This window comes from Scardinius erythrophthalmus (genome assembly GCF_964197995.2).
Source record: "Scardinius erythrophthalmus genome assembly, chromosome: 2".
In the NCBI taxonomy this organism is placed as follows: domain Eukaryota; kingdom Metazoa; phylum Chordata; class Actinopteri; order Cypriniformes; family Leuciscidae; genus Scardinius; species Scardinius erythrophthalmus.
The window spans coordinates 59,769,718-59,786,167 of NC_138222.1; the positions used below are offsets into that span (position 1 = coordinate 59,769,718).

General features: G+C 35.9%; 1 protein-coding gene across 2 annotated transcripts in view; it reads left to right on the plus strand.

Moving 5' to 3' along the window:
* The window catches only part of LOC308687103 (cell adhesion molecule CEACAM5-like), a 74,049-nt gene extending 62,605 nt beyond the window's left edge, over window positions 1-11,444 (plus strand). For both annotated transcript variants that reach the window (XM_081359367.1, XM_081359366.1), the window contains exons 5-8: window positions 956-1,243; window positions 4,993-5,253; window positions 6,387-6,674; window positions 11,099-11,444. In XM_081359367.1, coding sequence (XP_081215493.1) covers window positions 956-1,243; window positions 4,993-5,253; window positions 6,387-6,674; window positions 11,099-11,142 — 881 coding nt within the window. In that variant the 3' untranslated portion in view covers window positions 11,143-11,444. The remainder of the gene's footprint in view (window positions 1-955; window positions 1,244-4,992; window positions 5,254-6,386; window positions 6,675-11,098) is intronic.
* The last annotated feature ends 5,006 nt before the right edge of the window (window positions 11,445-16,450 follow it).

The following is a 16,450-nucleotide window of genomic DNA, read 5'->3' on the forward strand; positions in this document are numbered from 1 at the left end:
ATTAGGCTCCATGTAAATGCAGCTACTGTCACTACAGGAGATATTTATGAGTATAATGAGAACAGAAAATGACATTTAAGTAATTGAGTTCAATAAAGATGAGTTTTGTGCTGAAGTCAGAGAGAATGACGAGACTCACAGATAATGATGTTAAATGAGTTCATGAAGTCTTCAGATAGTCTGATGAAGTTGATTCAGACTCAGTATCTCCTCATATGAGCTTGTAGTTGGAGATCTTCATCTCTCCTTCAGGAGCTTCATTCTGCTTTCTATGGCGAGTCAGAGGTGTTTGTCTGAGATCGTGATGGAGCCAGAGCCTCAAAACTAATGACATGACAAAACTAATGACAGTACAACAGCAAAACACAACTAATATTAGGAAATATGAGATAAAATCTATAAACTATATAGTGTGAGAAATGTCAGTCTGCCCCGACTCAGCTTCCACTTCAAGATATGTATTAGAATATGTTTCTTCCCTAAAAGAGCTTAATTATCATAGAGACGATTCCTCCTGATCTCAGTAATATGTAAACACCACCGGAGTGAAACTCGATCACTTCTAGTGTGAAACGGCAGTGTGACGTCGAGAATAATCCTGTGTTCAGAAGATACATGAAGGATACATGGAGTTCCCGTCTCAAACAATATCAGAGATGTGGGAACGGAAGGCTTTCACTTTCATTGTTATCCTCAATTTACTTTTAAGACAAAACTTCATTTACATGTAGAGCTGGAAGACGAATGTAATACAGTATGTTTGAGCAGAGATTATTCAGGGTTTATTCTGACTCTGATGAACGCAGGGGCTTTAATGCACTTTGTCACTGTTGCTGCGATAAAACTTCATCATTGAGATCTTCAACATCCTCAAAACATTTACAAAATGTAATTCTTTTGCTTTTTTACTGAAAGAGATGTTTGAGTCATTTTGTGTTTCTGTCTTTCTTCTCAGATTTACCCACATCTACAGTGACTGTGACACCAGACAGTCGTGTATTCACTGGAGAAACAGTCGATCTGAAGTGTGTGATAAACCCTGATCACAGTGACTGGAGATATGAGTGGCATAAAGACAGTGTAATATTACAGACGTCTGATTATCGTTACACTGTAAACAGAGGCACTCTCACTATCAGAGGAGCTACTGAGTCTGATCAGGGTCAGTACTGGTGTAAAGGACAGAGAGATGGAAGACCAAACTCATCAACATCAAGCTCTGCTGTTTCTCTCTCTGTGAAGGGTGAGTTCAACATCATTGTCCTCTTAAACTCTCTCTACTAAGATACATTATATATAATCGAGACACTGTTCAGACTGAACTACTTTATTATTAAATAGTGTAAACAGGGCCTATAATGAACACTCACCATGAGCTATAAATGCGTGTAAAAATCGGCGAGTGTGTGAAACGCTGTCAGTCGCTATTTGGCCAATAGCATTTTTTTCAATTCTAACAAATGCAATTTTCTGACAACATGAACGTGAACAAGCGTGAATGACGCTCTGTACAGTTGACGGGTCAGTGCTTCATCATCACGAAAGTTTCAGCCTCTCCAATGTAAATGTTCAAGGAAGTGGAAAATGCGAAAGGGAATTGGTAACTCGCGTGTGTGTGTGTGTGTGTGTGTGTGTGTGTGTGTGTGTGTGTGTGTGTGTGTGTGTGTGTTTAACATCTGAAGCGGCCCTGAAAGACACTTCTCTCAGACAGTGTGTGAAGTTGAGCTCTCTTTCATGCCTACCTGCGCTTCAGTGGACAAATTCACTCGAAATTACGTCAAAAAACATAGTCCTACTTAGTCGGTGATGTCTTAAGCGAACGCAAACACAAAACACATGATCCGTGCATTCAGCCTTAAAGTGACAGCATCTTCTTCATGACTGAATTAAGCAGATCATGGGAATTGGCGGTGAAGTGTGTTCAGTGTGTGTTCAGACTCAACACACTGTTATATAATCTGTAATGATAAACGTTCAGTGTTTGTTCAGTGTTGTTGTTTAGTGGAGGAATTCACGCTCTCTCATTCATTCACTTGCTCATATTCTTTCACATGTGCACTCGTGTCTCAGGCAGAGAGTTCAGTATCTTATGCACATGTTATAATGTCAGTGTTATTCTTGTGGTTTATTTGTGTTCAGTAATGTTATTAAAACTAAACTATTATAATATAGCTCTATATTTTTTTTAGGCAACCATGTAGATCTGTTGGATAATTGTTATAAACTTTAGGTAGTTTCTTAACCCTTAATCGCTGTTTGGGGTCATTATGACCCCAATGGACTTTTCTTTCATTTTTTAAAAATGTTACCTTCATATCAGAGGCATGAAACTCTGGGACTTTTCCTAAATAACCTATCTAAACATGCACAAAAAAACTGGGCTTGATTTGGTTGTTCTAAAGGTGTGTAAAAAAAAATTTACCGTTTAAGCTGTTTGGGGTCAAAATGACCCCACATTGAAAATGAATGGGAAAATGAAAAAAATGACTTTTTTTTATTTTGTTTGTCAAAAAAATAAAATTAAATCCATTATAAATCTGAAAATTTATACATATAAACCAAGGTCTGGTCCTAGAGCATAAATAAAAAGTAGAACGAACTTTCTATCTCATACACACACACACACAGACACACACAAACACATAAACAAACACACAAATGTATGTGTTTGCAACAGAGAGCATTTTTACAGAAATTGGTAAATAAAATAAACAAAACTGGCATAAATCTAAAAAAATGTACATTTAAATCGAGGTCTGGTCCTAGAGCATAAACCCAAAGTGGAACAAACTTTCTATCTCATACACACACACACAACAACACACACAAACACACACAAACACACACATGTATGTCACTGCAACAGAGAGCATTTTTATAGAAATTGGCAAATAAAATAAATAAAACTGGCATAAATCTAAAAAAAAATTACATTTAAATCAAGGTCTGGTCCTAGAGCATAAACCCAAAGTGGAACAAACTTTCTATCTCATACACACACACACACAAACACACACAAACACACACGTGTATGTCCCTGCAACAGAGAGCATTTTTATAGAAATTGGCAAATAAAATAAACAAAACTGGCATAAATCTAAAAAAAAATTACATTTAAATCAAGGTCTGGTACTAGAGCATAAACCCAAAGTGGAACGAACTTTCTATCTCATACACACACACACACACAAACACACATCTATGTCACTGCAACAGAGAGCATTTTTATAGAAATTGGCAAATAAAATCAACTAAACTGGCATAAATCTGAAAAATGTCACATATGCAACATGGAACAAGCTTGTTCACACACACACACACACACACACACACACACACACACACACACACACACACACACACACACACACACACACACACACACCACAGTCATGTCATAGTGGTGACTTGTAATGGTTCTGCAAATGTATGTATAATAATTTGCAAAAGCAGATAATTCAAAATATATCAGAAAACAACAACAAATTCTAACTCTGACAAAAATACAGATTTTTTATGTATTTCAAAATGTTTAAAGAAATATTCACAAAATATATATATCAAAGTTGTGAGGAGAAGTTGAAGCATCACAAACAATAAAGTGAAAATGAATGAGTCTCTATGGCCCTCTATTGGATATATGTGGTCATTGCACTTTCTTTCTTTAATTATAATTTCTAAAGTTTTTCCACAAACCAGCAGATGTCAGTATTCTATCTCTAACACATAGAGCAATGTCCAAAAACTATTTAGATTTAATTAAGATCATCATTTAAGTGATTTTTTCTTTAAAAAATCATTTTTCATGAGCCAATTTATGGCCTAGTTATGTAATTGTGCAGTAAATAGGTAAAAAACTTCAAAATTTCCACAAAAACACAGCATAAATGTATAGTTGAGAAGTAAATAAAAAAAATGATATATAGTTTTCCATATAAAAAATTTATATTTCCTTATGCAATTGCTTTTTAAAAGTTTGGGGTCAAAATGACCCCAAACAGCCTAAATGTTGTCCTTTTTTAACAGCGATTAAGGGTTAAATAACTTAAGATTACAGATTTATAGTTACAAGTTTAATGTTGAGTGAACTGAAATTTGGGAGTTAACTTGTTATCTTTGTTTTCTTGAATAAGTTGGTGCAATATTTAATACAATACAATATTCAAAACAATGCATAATTTTATAGTGTAATGTTTTCGTTGGTGGTGGATAATATACAAAAAAAGTCTGATTTGGTCTTAAATGCAAGTTTTATTCATCAGTGTTCATTGAAATGGTAAAAAAAAAAAAAAAAACCTTCCTGTATGACGTCATTTTTTTCTGCTTTTCTTCTCTCATGCACACTGTTACTTTTGACTATGTTTGCCTTTATTCTCATTTTTAATAAAATTGTACCTTTTGATAGTCATTATGTGATTATAAAGTGATTCAATAATGTCCAATATTCCTGGTTTTATTTTCAAACTATTTTGGGTTAATCTTAATCCTGTAATGTTGTATTTTTACTCCAAAATTTAGGTTAAAAAACATTTAACCCAATCTGCTGTCAATCTTTTCAACCCAGCATTTTCTACTGTACAACAGTTTATTATTTAACTGTATATGCTACATTGTCACATGACCTCATCACTTTGCATGTTTAAGTCTGTAATATTTTTACACTCTTAAATTTTGTAAGATTTGTAAATGTTGTACAAGCTGCAATTCTGTGTCACGCAAATAGAAAATAACACACATGTATTATAGACTCAGTTTACATGTATGGCACACTTTACCCAGTCTTTCAGTTTATACAAAGTTTATCAGTATATAGTCTATCAATAATTACAAACAAATTTGATGTAATCAATACAAACTTCCAGCAAACTTTATCTTTCATTTTTAATACAGTGTTTGTCTCATAAGGAGGTTTTGAGTTCATAAACACTAACATTGATCATGAGACTGTGATGCTGTTTTAATCAATATTTACTCATGTGTGTATTAATACAGGAAAACCTGTAGTGAAGGTGAAGCCATATCAGCGTGTGTTCAGAGGAGAGACAGTCACTCTCACATGTGACATACAGGGAGGAGGAGACATTCAGTGGAGATACAGCTGGATTAGAGATGGACACACTGTATATCCATATACAACAACAGCAAAGATCAGTTTCACAGCTGATGTGTCTCGCAGTGGTGAATACAGTTGTAGAGGAGAGAGATCAGGCTCACACACAGACTTCAGTGATGCTCTTACACTGACTGTATCAGGTGAGTCTTCATATTCACATCTGTTTAATGATCATTTAAAATCCATATTTCAACACTTATGATCTTCTGTATCAGCCACATCTGTTCTTATAAGCAATTCACTTTTAGTCATGATTGTCTTCAGATGTCTTGTGTGTGTTGCACATTTTTATCAGGATATGTTTTAAAACATCATGTAAATTGTGACTTTCCAGTGTTGTTGGCGTCTCCATCTTTGAGATTTACTTTAGTCACTGTCGCTATGGTTACAGGAGATATTTACTAATAGAAAAGATGAGTTTTGTGCTGAAGTCAGAGAGAATGACGAGACTCACAGATAATGATGTTAAATGAGTTCATGAAGTCTTCAGATAGTCTGATGAAGTTGATTCAGACTCAGTATCTCCTCATATGAGCTTGTAGTTGGAGATCTTCATCTCTCCTTCAGGAGCTTCATTCTGCTTTCTATGGCGAGTCAGAGGTGTTTGTCTGAGATCGTGACGGAGCCAGAGCCTCAAAACAACAGACATGACAAAACTAATGACAGTCCAACAGCAAAACACAACTAATACTAGGAAATATGAGATAAAATCATCTATAAACTATATAGTGTGAGAAATGTCAGTCTGCCCCGACTCAGCTTCCACTTCAAGATATGTATTAGAATATGTTTCTTCCCTAAAAGAGCTTAATTATCATAGAGACGATTCCTCCTGATCTCAGTAATATGTAAACACCACCGGAGTGAAACTCGATCACTTCTAGTGTGAAACGGCAGTGTGACGTCGAGAATAATCCTGTGTTCAGAAGATACATGAAGGATACATGGAGTTCCCGTCTCAAACAATATCAAAGATGTGGGAACGGAAGGCTTTCACTTTCATTGTTATCCTCAATTTACTTTTAAGACAAAACTTCATTTACATGTAGAGCTGGAAGACGAATGTAATGCAGTATGTTTGAGCAGAGATTATTCAGGGTTTATTCTGACTCTGATGAACGCAGGGGCTTTAATGCACTTTGTCACTGTTGCTGCAATAAAACTTCATCATTGAGATCTTCAACATCCTCAAAACATTTACAAAATGTAATTCTTTTGCTTTTTTACTGAAAGAGATGTTTGAGTCATTTTGTGTTTCTGTCTTTCTTCTCAGATTTACCCACATCTACAGTGACTGTGACACCAGTCAGTCCTGTATTCACTGGAGAAACAGTCGATCTGAAGTGTGTGATAAACTCTGATCACAGTGACTGGAGATATGAGTGGTATAAAGACAGTGTAATATTACAGACGTCTGATTATCGTTACACTGTAAACAGAGACACTCTCACTATCAGACGAGTATTTACGTCTGATCAGGGTCAGTACTGGTGTAAAGGACAGAGAGATGGAAGACCAAACTCATCAACATCAAGATCTGCTGTTTATGTCACAGTGAAGGGTGAGTTCAACATCATTGTCCTCTTAAACTCTCTCTACTAAGATACATTATATATAATCGAGAAACAGGGCCTATAATGAACACTCACCATGTGCCAAACGGCAGTAAAAATCGGCGAGTGTGTGAAACGCTGTCAGTCGCTATTTGGCCAATAGCATTTTTTTCAATTCTAACAAATGCAATTTTCTGACAACATGAACGTGAACAAGCGTGATTGACGCTCTGTACAGTTGACGGGTCAGTGCTTCATCATCTCGAAAGTTTCAGTCTCTCCAGTGTAAATGTTCAAGGAAGTGGAACAAGCGAAAGGGAATTGGTAACTTGTGTGTGTGTGTGTGTGTGTGTTTAACATCTGAAGCGTGGCCCTGAAAGACACTTCTCTCAGACAGTGTGTGAAGTTGAGCTCTCTTTCATGCCTACCTGCGCTTCAGTGGACAAATTCACTCAAAATTATGTCAAAAAATATAGTCTTACATAGTTGATTATGTCTTAAGCGAACGCAAACACAAAACGCATGATCCGTGCATTCAGCCTTAAAGTGACAGCATCCTAATAATCCTGGTGTTGTTAATGTTAACCAAACAACAGAGGACAAAGAAAAAAACACTCACTGCTCTTGAACTTTAAAAAGTTATCTTCCTCTTTGGTCTTTGAGGCTACAGGGGTTGCAGTGGAGAGACGTTCTTGCTTCTCTGCACACATCTGTTTTAATGTACAGTCAATGGGTCGTAAATATACGAGTAAATATGTGAGTGATTTGCGCGTAAAGAGACATTCCAGAAAACTCTTCTCCTGATTCACAAATACTTTGTAACCCTCAGATGTGATAGTGAAATGTGTGTGTGTGTTAATAAATTCCAATCAGTCGTAAATGGGACGCGCGTGCACGCTCATTCTCTCAATTACCATATAATTTTGATGATTATGGCTTACAGCTTATGAAACACACAAAATCAAAATCCCAGAAAATTAGAATATTACATGAAATCACACAGTAATTACACAGTAATCCCATGGTCATTGAACCAGGTTTTGGTTCTTTTGGCAGTGTGTGCAGGTGCAAATCCTGCTGGAAAATGAAGGAAGCATCTCCATAAAGCTTGTCTGCTGAAGGAAGCATGAAGTGCTCTGGAAAGTGCTCTGCCAAAACCTGGTTCAATGTCCATGGTATCACTGTGTAATTACTGTGTGATTTCATGTAATATTCTAATTTTCTGGGATTTTGATTTCGTGGGTTTCATAAGCTGTAAGCCATAATCATCAAAATTATAACAAACAAAGGCTTGAAATATCTCACTTTGCATGTAATGAGACTATATAATATATTAGTTTCACCTGTTAAGTTGAATTCTTGAAATAAATCAACTTTTTGATGATATTCTAATTTTATGACCAGCACCTGTATATGGGCATCATATTATGACACGAAACGAAGGATTTCAACATGTCTTTTCAAAAGTGAATGAAAAAGAGAAATTTCTCAGATGCAGAAATTGAAGTTTTATTATCAGAAGTTCATTCAAAACGCCACATTTTATTTTCAAGCGTACATAGTGGCGTATCAGGTCCTAAAAAAAGGATTTTTTAGGTAATAAGGATTTTACTTAAATGCTTTAGGTAAAAATGCTTGGCAGCATATTACAGATGCAGTTAATGGAGTTTCATCTGTTAATTACGGAAGCGTATTGCATTCACTTGAGGAAAAAAAATCGACTCTGTTTTTCTGAATTAATGAGTTAATTATCTCAGAATTACAAGATAATTAAGTCATTAATTCAGAAAAACAGAGCAAATTTTTTTTTTTATGAAAAATTATCTCAGAATTCTGAGATAATTAACTCGTTAATTCAGAAAAACAGAGCAAAATATTTTTTTATGAAAAATTATCTCATAATTCTGAGATAATTAAGTCATTAATTCAGAAAAACAAGGCAAATATTTTTCTTTCAAGAAAAAATTATCTCATAATTTTGAGATAATTAAGTCATTAATTCAGAAAAACAGAGCAAAAACTTTTTTTTCATGAAAAATTATCTCGTAATTCTGAGATAATTAACTCATTAATTCAGAAAAACAGAGTAGATTTTTTTTTCCTCAAGTGAATGCAATACGCTTCCGTAATTAATCGAACAGTCCCAGAAGTGAAAAGAAAATGGTTCGACATGAAGCTGCAACACTTGTGACTTGCGGACTTGTAAAAAAAAAAATAAAAAAAAAATGAATAAACAGCTTGAATATAAATAAAAAAAATAAAAAAAAAGATTTAAAAAAAAGACTTGCGGACTTGTGTTCCGTTTGCAGATGCTATTGGCTCTCGTAATAAAAGTAAAAAGAAAAAACATATATAATTACTATATATAATATTTTTTCAAAATTCTGTGTAAATATGTACCCGGTTAAGGTGAATTAAAATGCAGCTTATTTATGAGCAAAACGTTCGGATGTTAATCGCACTATTTACGCGTGGCTGGGAGCAGGTGTAGATTTCTTTCGTACCAACTAGCATTTGGAAAATACGAACATTTTAATGAATCCGAAGATTTACGCCAGAACCACTTTACACACGATTTACACAAAAATTCGTTCTGCTCGTGTTTCATGAATGAGACTCTATGAATGAGTGTGTTTCAGCAGCCTAGAAAGGGTCCCTCTGTAGTTGTTAGGAGAGAAAGCCTGATAGGGCTGCCTTCAGCCGGAAAGTGGCCATAAATGGACTTGTCTCACATTCTATAAGAATGTAATGTATATTCTCATTGGTTGGCTGTTACACCCCCCTGAACCCAGTATAAATGCTGATGTTTGCAAGTAAAAGTAGAGAAGGTCGGTGGACACCAGTTGGCTTCATGTTCCTGACTCTCCCAGGCCTGCAATTCTTTTCAATCCATGAAAAAGGAACAAGACTGAGAATGAGGCACGAGGAACAATAAATAGAGATAAAATATTCTAACACCCACTTTATTAAATTTTAGTACATTAAAGCGTATTAGACCTGGTTGAAGAGCACTGTTTATTCATTTTTTATGTATTGTATTTATTTGTGCTTTTGCTTTTAATTTGATTGGTCTTATTTTATTACTGACTGTTTTACTGACTGTTTACTTCTTTAAATGGTTTCAAACTGGAATAGAGGAATGTGAATTTTCACTGGTATCTAAAATGTTGGTGTCATAACTGCCTGTGTCTGTGTCATGGCTGGTAAAAAATATTTGTGGCCGGTAAATTTTCTTAAGTTACCGGCTGGTATATACTAAATACTACACTGTAAAACATTTCGAGTCTGTTAAACTTAGAAACGAAAGTTCACCTGCTGCCTTAAAAACATGAGTTAACTCAACTTAAATATATTCTTTGTTTCAACTCAAAATGTTGTGTTTTACAAGTTAACTAGCTAATGAGCATTCATTGTTTCAACTTGATTCTCTGAGTTTAAACAACTTTGTCAAATGTTGTTTCAACTTGATTCTCCAAGTTAAGACAACTTACTAGGTTACATTATTGAAAACTCATAATCAACAAATCATCTGCTCAAAAATATTTTTATTGTAAATAGTTCAATGTTGCATAAATTTAACATTGGTTTTATGATACAATTTATGTCAGGAAAACAGGTTCTAAGTAAGGAATTATTATTAATTATTATTAAACGGTTTCATTATGTTACAAAATTCCACAACAATTTCATCTTTCACATACTTTCTTATAACAAAGAGTCTTTGCAATTGTAAATGACAACACCAGCAGTTAAACACTTATAATCAGCTAAATTAAAGAACAGAATGCAAAGTAACAATAAGTGTCCCCTCAGCAAAAACTTCAGAAATTCTCAAAATTAACAACCTTGCATTAAAAACACATCTAAACATTTATATTTTGATATTTTTCAGCAGTACTTGGGTTTTACTTGAAATGGTCGGTAATATCAAAATTCATGTTAGGAAAAAAAGGTTTTAAGTAAAGGATTATTATTTAACAGTTTCATTATGTTACCTATTGTATAACCATTTAATCTTTCACATACTTTCTTATAGGAACAGAGTCTTTGCAATTGTAAATGACAACACCAGCAGTTAGTTAAAAACACTTATAATCAGCTAAATTAAAGAACAGAATGCAAAGTAACATTAAGTGTCCCCTCAGCAAAAGTTTCAGAAATTCTCAAAATTAACAACCTTGCATTAAAAACACATCTAAACATTTATAATTCTGAGATTTTTCAGCAGTACTTGGGTTTTACTTGAAATGGTCGGTAATATCAAATTTGAACAGTGTTAAGTAACTGAAGACAAAGACTGCAAATGTAACATGTTCCCTCCGATGTATGGTTTGAGACCAGTCTATAAATGATATCTCAGCAGTTTGTTTCGAAGTCCATGTATCTTGGCAGAACAGTGGTCAGTTTTAATCTTCATGATTACTTTCTGCAGGAATTCGAAGGAGTACCTCATACTGCGGGGATATTCAAGGTTAAGGCAGTAGAATGTGCCCATTAACAGAGCAAAGCCAGTGGGTATGTCTCTGAGATTATGGAGAACAATTGTCTCTTCTACCACCACAGCCACGTTGGAGACATCAAGAGGAAATGCATCATTCAGGACACCTTCGTGTCCAATCAGTAGTCCAACACGCATTCCCTTCATAATGACATCCAGGGTTTCACCATGAACCTAAAACAAATGGACAGTATCAATCCTAATTCAAAAGGCATGTAATAGATTTGGTCTATAAAATTATAGAAATGGTCCAATAAAAGAATGACAATTGCACTAAGCCATATCATGATTTTACTTCATTTCAATATATGCTCTAAAAGGCTGGGATGACAGTCAAAACAAGCCACTGGAGAAGCACAAATTAGGCTAAAAGCCACTGTATGGGCAATAATTTTATTATAAACAAAGACTAAAATGAAGCTAATTAATTATTAATTTATTTAAAAAAAAAAAAAAAATCACAAAAACAAAATCATGACAGTTAAGTGAATCATTTTTTTCTCCATCCCTACTACTCTGCAATGAATTCAGTATCATAAGTGCGTTAACAATGTGTAAATATATTTTCTTACATCACACATCTTGATTATATCCGAAGTATCCTCTGTAAAGAAGTGTGGAAGACCAAGTAAGGCAGCTGTTCTTCTGTTCTGATTTGTGTCCTACAAACAATTGTAAACAAGACAGAGTGACTGGCATTATACAAATTAGAATCCCTATGTTAGTAAATATTGATTAGGGTCAAATATCAATTTCAAAGATTATTAAAAAAGTAAACAGTTATTAATTAAAAAAGAACAAATAATTTAATAATAATAATAATGAAATAATCAGTGATTTTCAGGTAGGCCTATCAGTATTTTTTAGAAACCAAAATTGAATTAAGTAATCAAATGTAAAATAATTAGTTCATTGTTATTCATACCTCCTTATCAAGGCACTGCATAACACTGCTAAGGCTCAACCTCCTGCTTGAAGATACAGCTACTTTGTACAGCTCTAAAAGACTTGGCACCAAGGCATCTAGTCCATTTAAGAATGACTGCAGTAGATCGGTGGTGACTAGTCTATTGAACTCTCCACTTATCTGAAACAGACACATAAGACAGCAAAGATTGAGAGAGGGAAAAGAGCGACAGTAGTTAGGGACAGCAAATACAGATGGAAATTATTTCACAGGCATATGTGAACCTTAAATTCATTTAAATCAGCCATGTCACTACCCATTTAAGGAAATACATAATTTCCTTGTAATTTATATTGCTGTGAATGTCTGAGTTGGCACTGGTTACCTGTCTCTCATTGAAGAGTGCAGGCCATCTGTCCCTGACTACAGAGATGAGCGGCTCGTCACCAATGATTTCCTTTCTTCGCTGAGAGAATGTTGCATTCATCAGTTCATCAAGAAGCTGCAGGTCTGGATCACACTTTTGGACCTCTAAAAGCATGGTCTTCCGATTCTCCTCTAAAGTGACTGCAGATTGTCCTTCAGGTAGATTTGGCAAATAGTGGATTTCTCCCTTCTTTGACTTCTTGACTGCCTTGCAGCTTGTCTGTCCAGGCTTTCTTTTATTTACAACAACTTCAGGGCATCCAGCTGCCATCAACTTCTGACGGTAATTGCCCATCTTGAATTTTAAACTGAACACCCAGCAGTACCATCCTTTGGCAGAACCTGGCTCTTGGAGACAAGGGTGCTTTGCTACAAGAGCTTTGGCTACACTTTCATACTGATCTTTACTAGGATATGGAGTGTATTTTGATATCATATCAGCTAGTTTGTCCAGTATTTCACTCTTAACACCCTTGGAGATAACAATGACTGTTCCATCTCTGGCATAGGAATCATTTGCTGCTCTCAGTTGAAGTTCAACATCATGGGAGAAGTCAGGAATTACAAAAGGATCAGGCCAATCCACTGATGAAGCATTAGCTGAACTCAAACTTGCAGAATCTAATGCCGAGTGAGAAACTGAATCAGAAAATGTGAACAAAACTTTCAGTGTTGCTCGATCAGTTGGAAGATCTTTGATATCTGTCAAATTGCAGAGTTCATTTCCAAAATCTGGATCTTCAAACTGTAGAATGAAGTTTCCTTGCAAACCCAAACTGGTGCGTAGTGCTTCACATAATTTCTCAACGGACTCAGGCAAACTCTGTAGGGTAACACGTCTTATTTCTTGAGGTGACACAATAACTCTGAGAAGCATCTTGGAGGAATCAGCAGCTGTAACTAGATGACAATACAATAAAACAAAAGCAAAAGGTTGTAAAAGTATAGATAAAAGTAGGGATGGGCATTTTTAAAGAGTATTGTACTCAAATTAGTTTATTTAAATGACGTTTAATGAGAAATACTTTTTTTAATGTATCAAGTTATTATCCAATTCTGAACAAGCTTATGATGATTAGTCAATTTCACAACAAGCTTACATTATATCTTCTTTTAGCTGATAACATTAAACAATATGTAATCAAAAACAAAAGAGCCAAAGTATTAAGCTCAAGCATAGTGAGTGGGGAAAAAAACGCTAATAAAGCAGACGTCGACATTTATCTTACAGAACGAACATATACTCAAGTCGGTTATTGTGTTTATAGTTTCACGTTCAACAATATCCACATGCTCGGATGAGAAAACATGCTCCTCTGACAGACAAAAGCCATGAAATTGTACAATGAATAAAGAACAGCAATGACTGAATTAAACACATTGGGCCCTATCTTGCACCCAGCGCAATTGACTTTGTACACCGACGCATGTATCATTCCAATTTTGCACCCACGCAAAGCGCGCTTTTCCCTCCACAGAAGCACGTCGCTAAACTAGGGAATGAACTTGCGCTCCCTGCACAGTTCAGCGCAAAAGAGGCGGCGTGTTCCGGCGCAAACCTTCCCTCATGCTATGGTTTATAAAACAATTGCGCCACTGGCCGAAAAAAAAAAAACAGTTTAAAGTCAGTGACGCATTGCGCATGTTATTCATGTGCTATTTTAAGGGCGCATGCTGGGCCATAATCAATCACTTTAATTCTCTCATCTACACACAGACGCAGCAGTTATTTTTGCAAATCATACATTACGATAGATAGATAGAGTTTATTATAAAAGCATACATCTAGCTTACACATTTACCCAAATTATCATACGCCTGTTTAACCGAAGTTAATTTGGGTGCGTTTCTCCATCCCCAACGTCCCTGACGAGAACGTTAGTCTCCACGGCTGTGAACCGCTCCCCGCGTGCGCCTGGCAAATAATAGGAATCCGCTTTAGAACAAGCGCACCTGCTCTTAAAGGGAATGTGAGATGACGCTCTGATTGGTTTATTTCACGTTACGCCCAAACCACACCTATGAGTAATGAAGCTACTTCAGACCAACCAATTTTAGATTTGCGTCGGGCGCAAGAGTCATTTATCCCGCTGGTATTATAGCAACAGTGCCCGAGACCCGCCCACAAAGTTACTTGTGCTTTGCGCTTGACACTTGCGTTTCAGATCGTTAAAATAGGGCCCACTGTGTCATTGTATTAGGCCAGCAGTGAGTACACAAATAAAACAGTAAAAAATAAAAATATTTAAAAAAGTTCACCTTACCTTATTTTATCTTATGAATGTCCTTCATATAGCTTCCTGGCTGGCTCAGGAACACTCTGTAGGGTGACACGCCTTGAGGTGATAACTTCGAGGAGGAATCAACAGCGTAACTGTGAAAAAATAAATAAAAACAGTAACAGATATCAGAAGCAGCAATATAAAACCCATGAAATTGTACTCAAAGAACAGCATGGTCTGCATTAAATTTGTTGCGTAATTGCATTAGGCTTGGAGTAAGTAAACAAGTTAAACAGCAAGATTTTAAAGATTTATGTTTACTATACCTTATTGTAACATGAATGTCCTTGGAGTAATGAGCAGCTTTCCATCAACAAGGTATGCGACGAGGGGGATGTAGTCATTCAGCTCTTCAGGTTGGACAGCCACAGTTACTGCAGGGTCTTTTTTGGCGAGCTGGTAACACCTTAGATGTTCCAAGAAGCCAGCTGTGAACAGTTCAGTAATGAAAAGTATGCGACCATCCACTATACAGATCTCGAGTACTTTCCCAAAATCTGGTAGTCCGCTTGTGTGCCCAACTGAGATCACCATTCCTTTGGAATATTTTGTCCCATTTAAATACACGGTGGATGTGAATGAAACAGTGTCCAGACCTTTAAACTTGTCCCATATTGTCACCCTGATAGTAGCATCCAAGATGTCCACAGATACAACAGATACAGGACCAGTTTCAATGCTTGGTTTAAAAACACTTGGCATCTCCAGATAGTATGCCAACATTAGTTGATGTCTTGTGGCCAACGTGTGCAGAACATTTTTGAAGTTGCCAGCATCACGGACCACCTTTTTAAAGAAAGAATGTTTTGCCTCAAATCTTAGCGTCCAAAATTCAATTAGGGGACCAAATTTTTGGATTAACATAGGATAATGTTCCAAATAATGATGTTTAGGACGCAATTTAGTACATGGGAAAACTTCTAAAAGCAACTGTCGATGGTCAGAGATTTTGGCTTGCAGGTAGCACAGAGTTTCAGTTGTGAATGAGGAGCTGGATAACAACTCAACAATGTCTTTTAATTCAAGAATTATATTCCACGTTTTTTCACCCTCTGGAATACAGTGGCCAACCAACAGTGGAAGAAATCTCAGAAGTGCCCAGTTCTCGTGTCCATTGCCACCGATAGTTTTGTTTTTTTGAAAGTTTTTTTGTATTGTCTGGGGTCTGTTAGTTTTGTCATAGAATTGAAAGGGGAATGTTTTTATTCTCTCATTAAGGTCATTCAATGTAAAATACTTCTTAGCAATCAGATCTGAGAGGCATATGCAGAGCTCCACAGGTACAATTCCTTCAAATGCATCGTGTAGAAAATCCGGTGGAAATCCTTTTGCAGCATGAAAGTGAGCCAGTCTGTTTAAAGGACAGTCTCTCTTTATACCATCAACACAAGAAAGATCACTTTGCTTTAGCACATTAATGGCTTCATCGAACAATCTTGGTGTTCTCAAGGTAAAAACCCCACTTCTGACATTATACTGCTGAAGATCTACACGATTTGCCGTACAAAATCTGCAAAACTTATCAACATTGAAAGACTCTTGAAATCCAGAAAGTGAGTGTGCACCCAAATTGTCTGCAGATACATACAAAACTGTCCCTTTGAGATTAGAGCCAAGACTCTGAACAAACACACCTTCTCTCTCAAGGAGCTCAAGATCCCTAATTAGAGG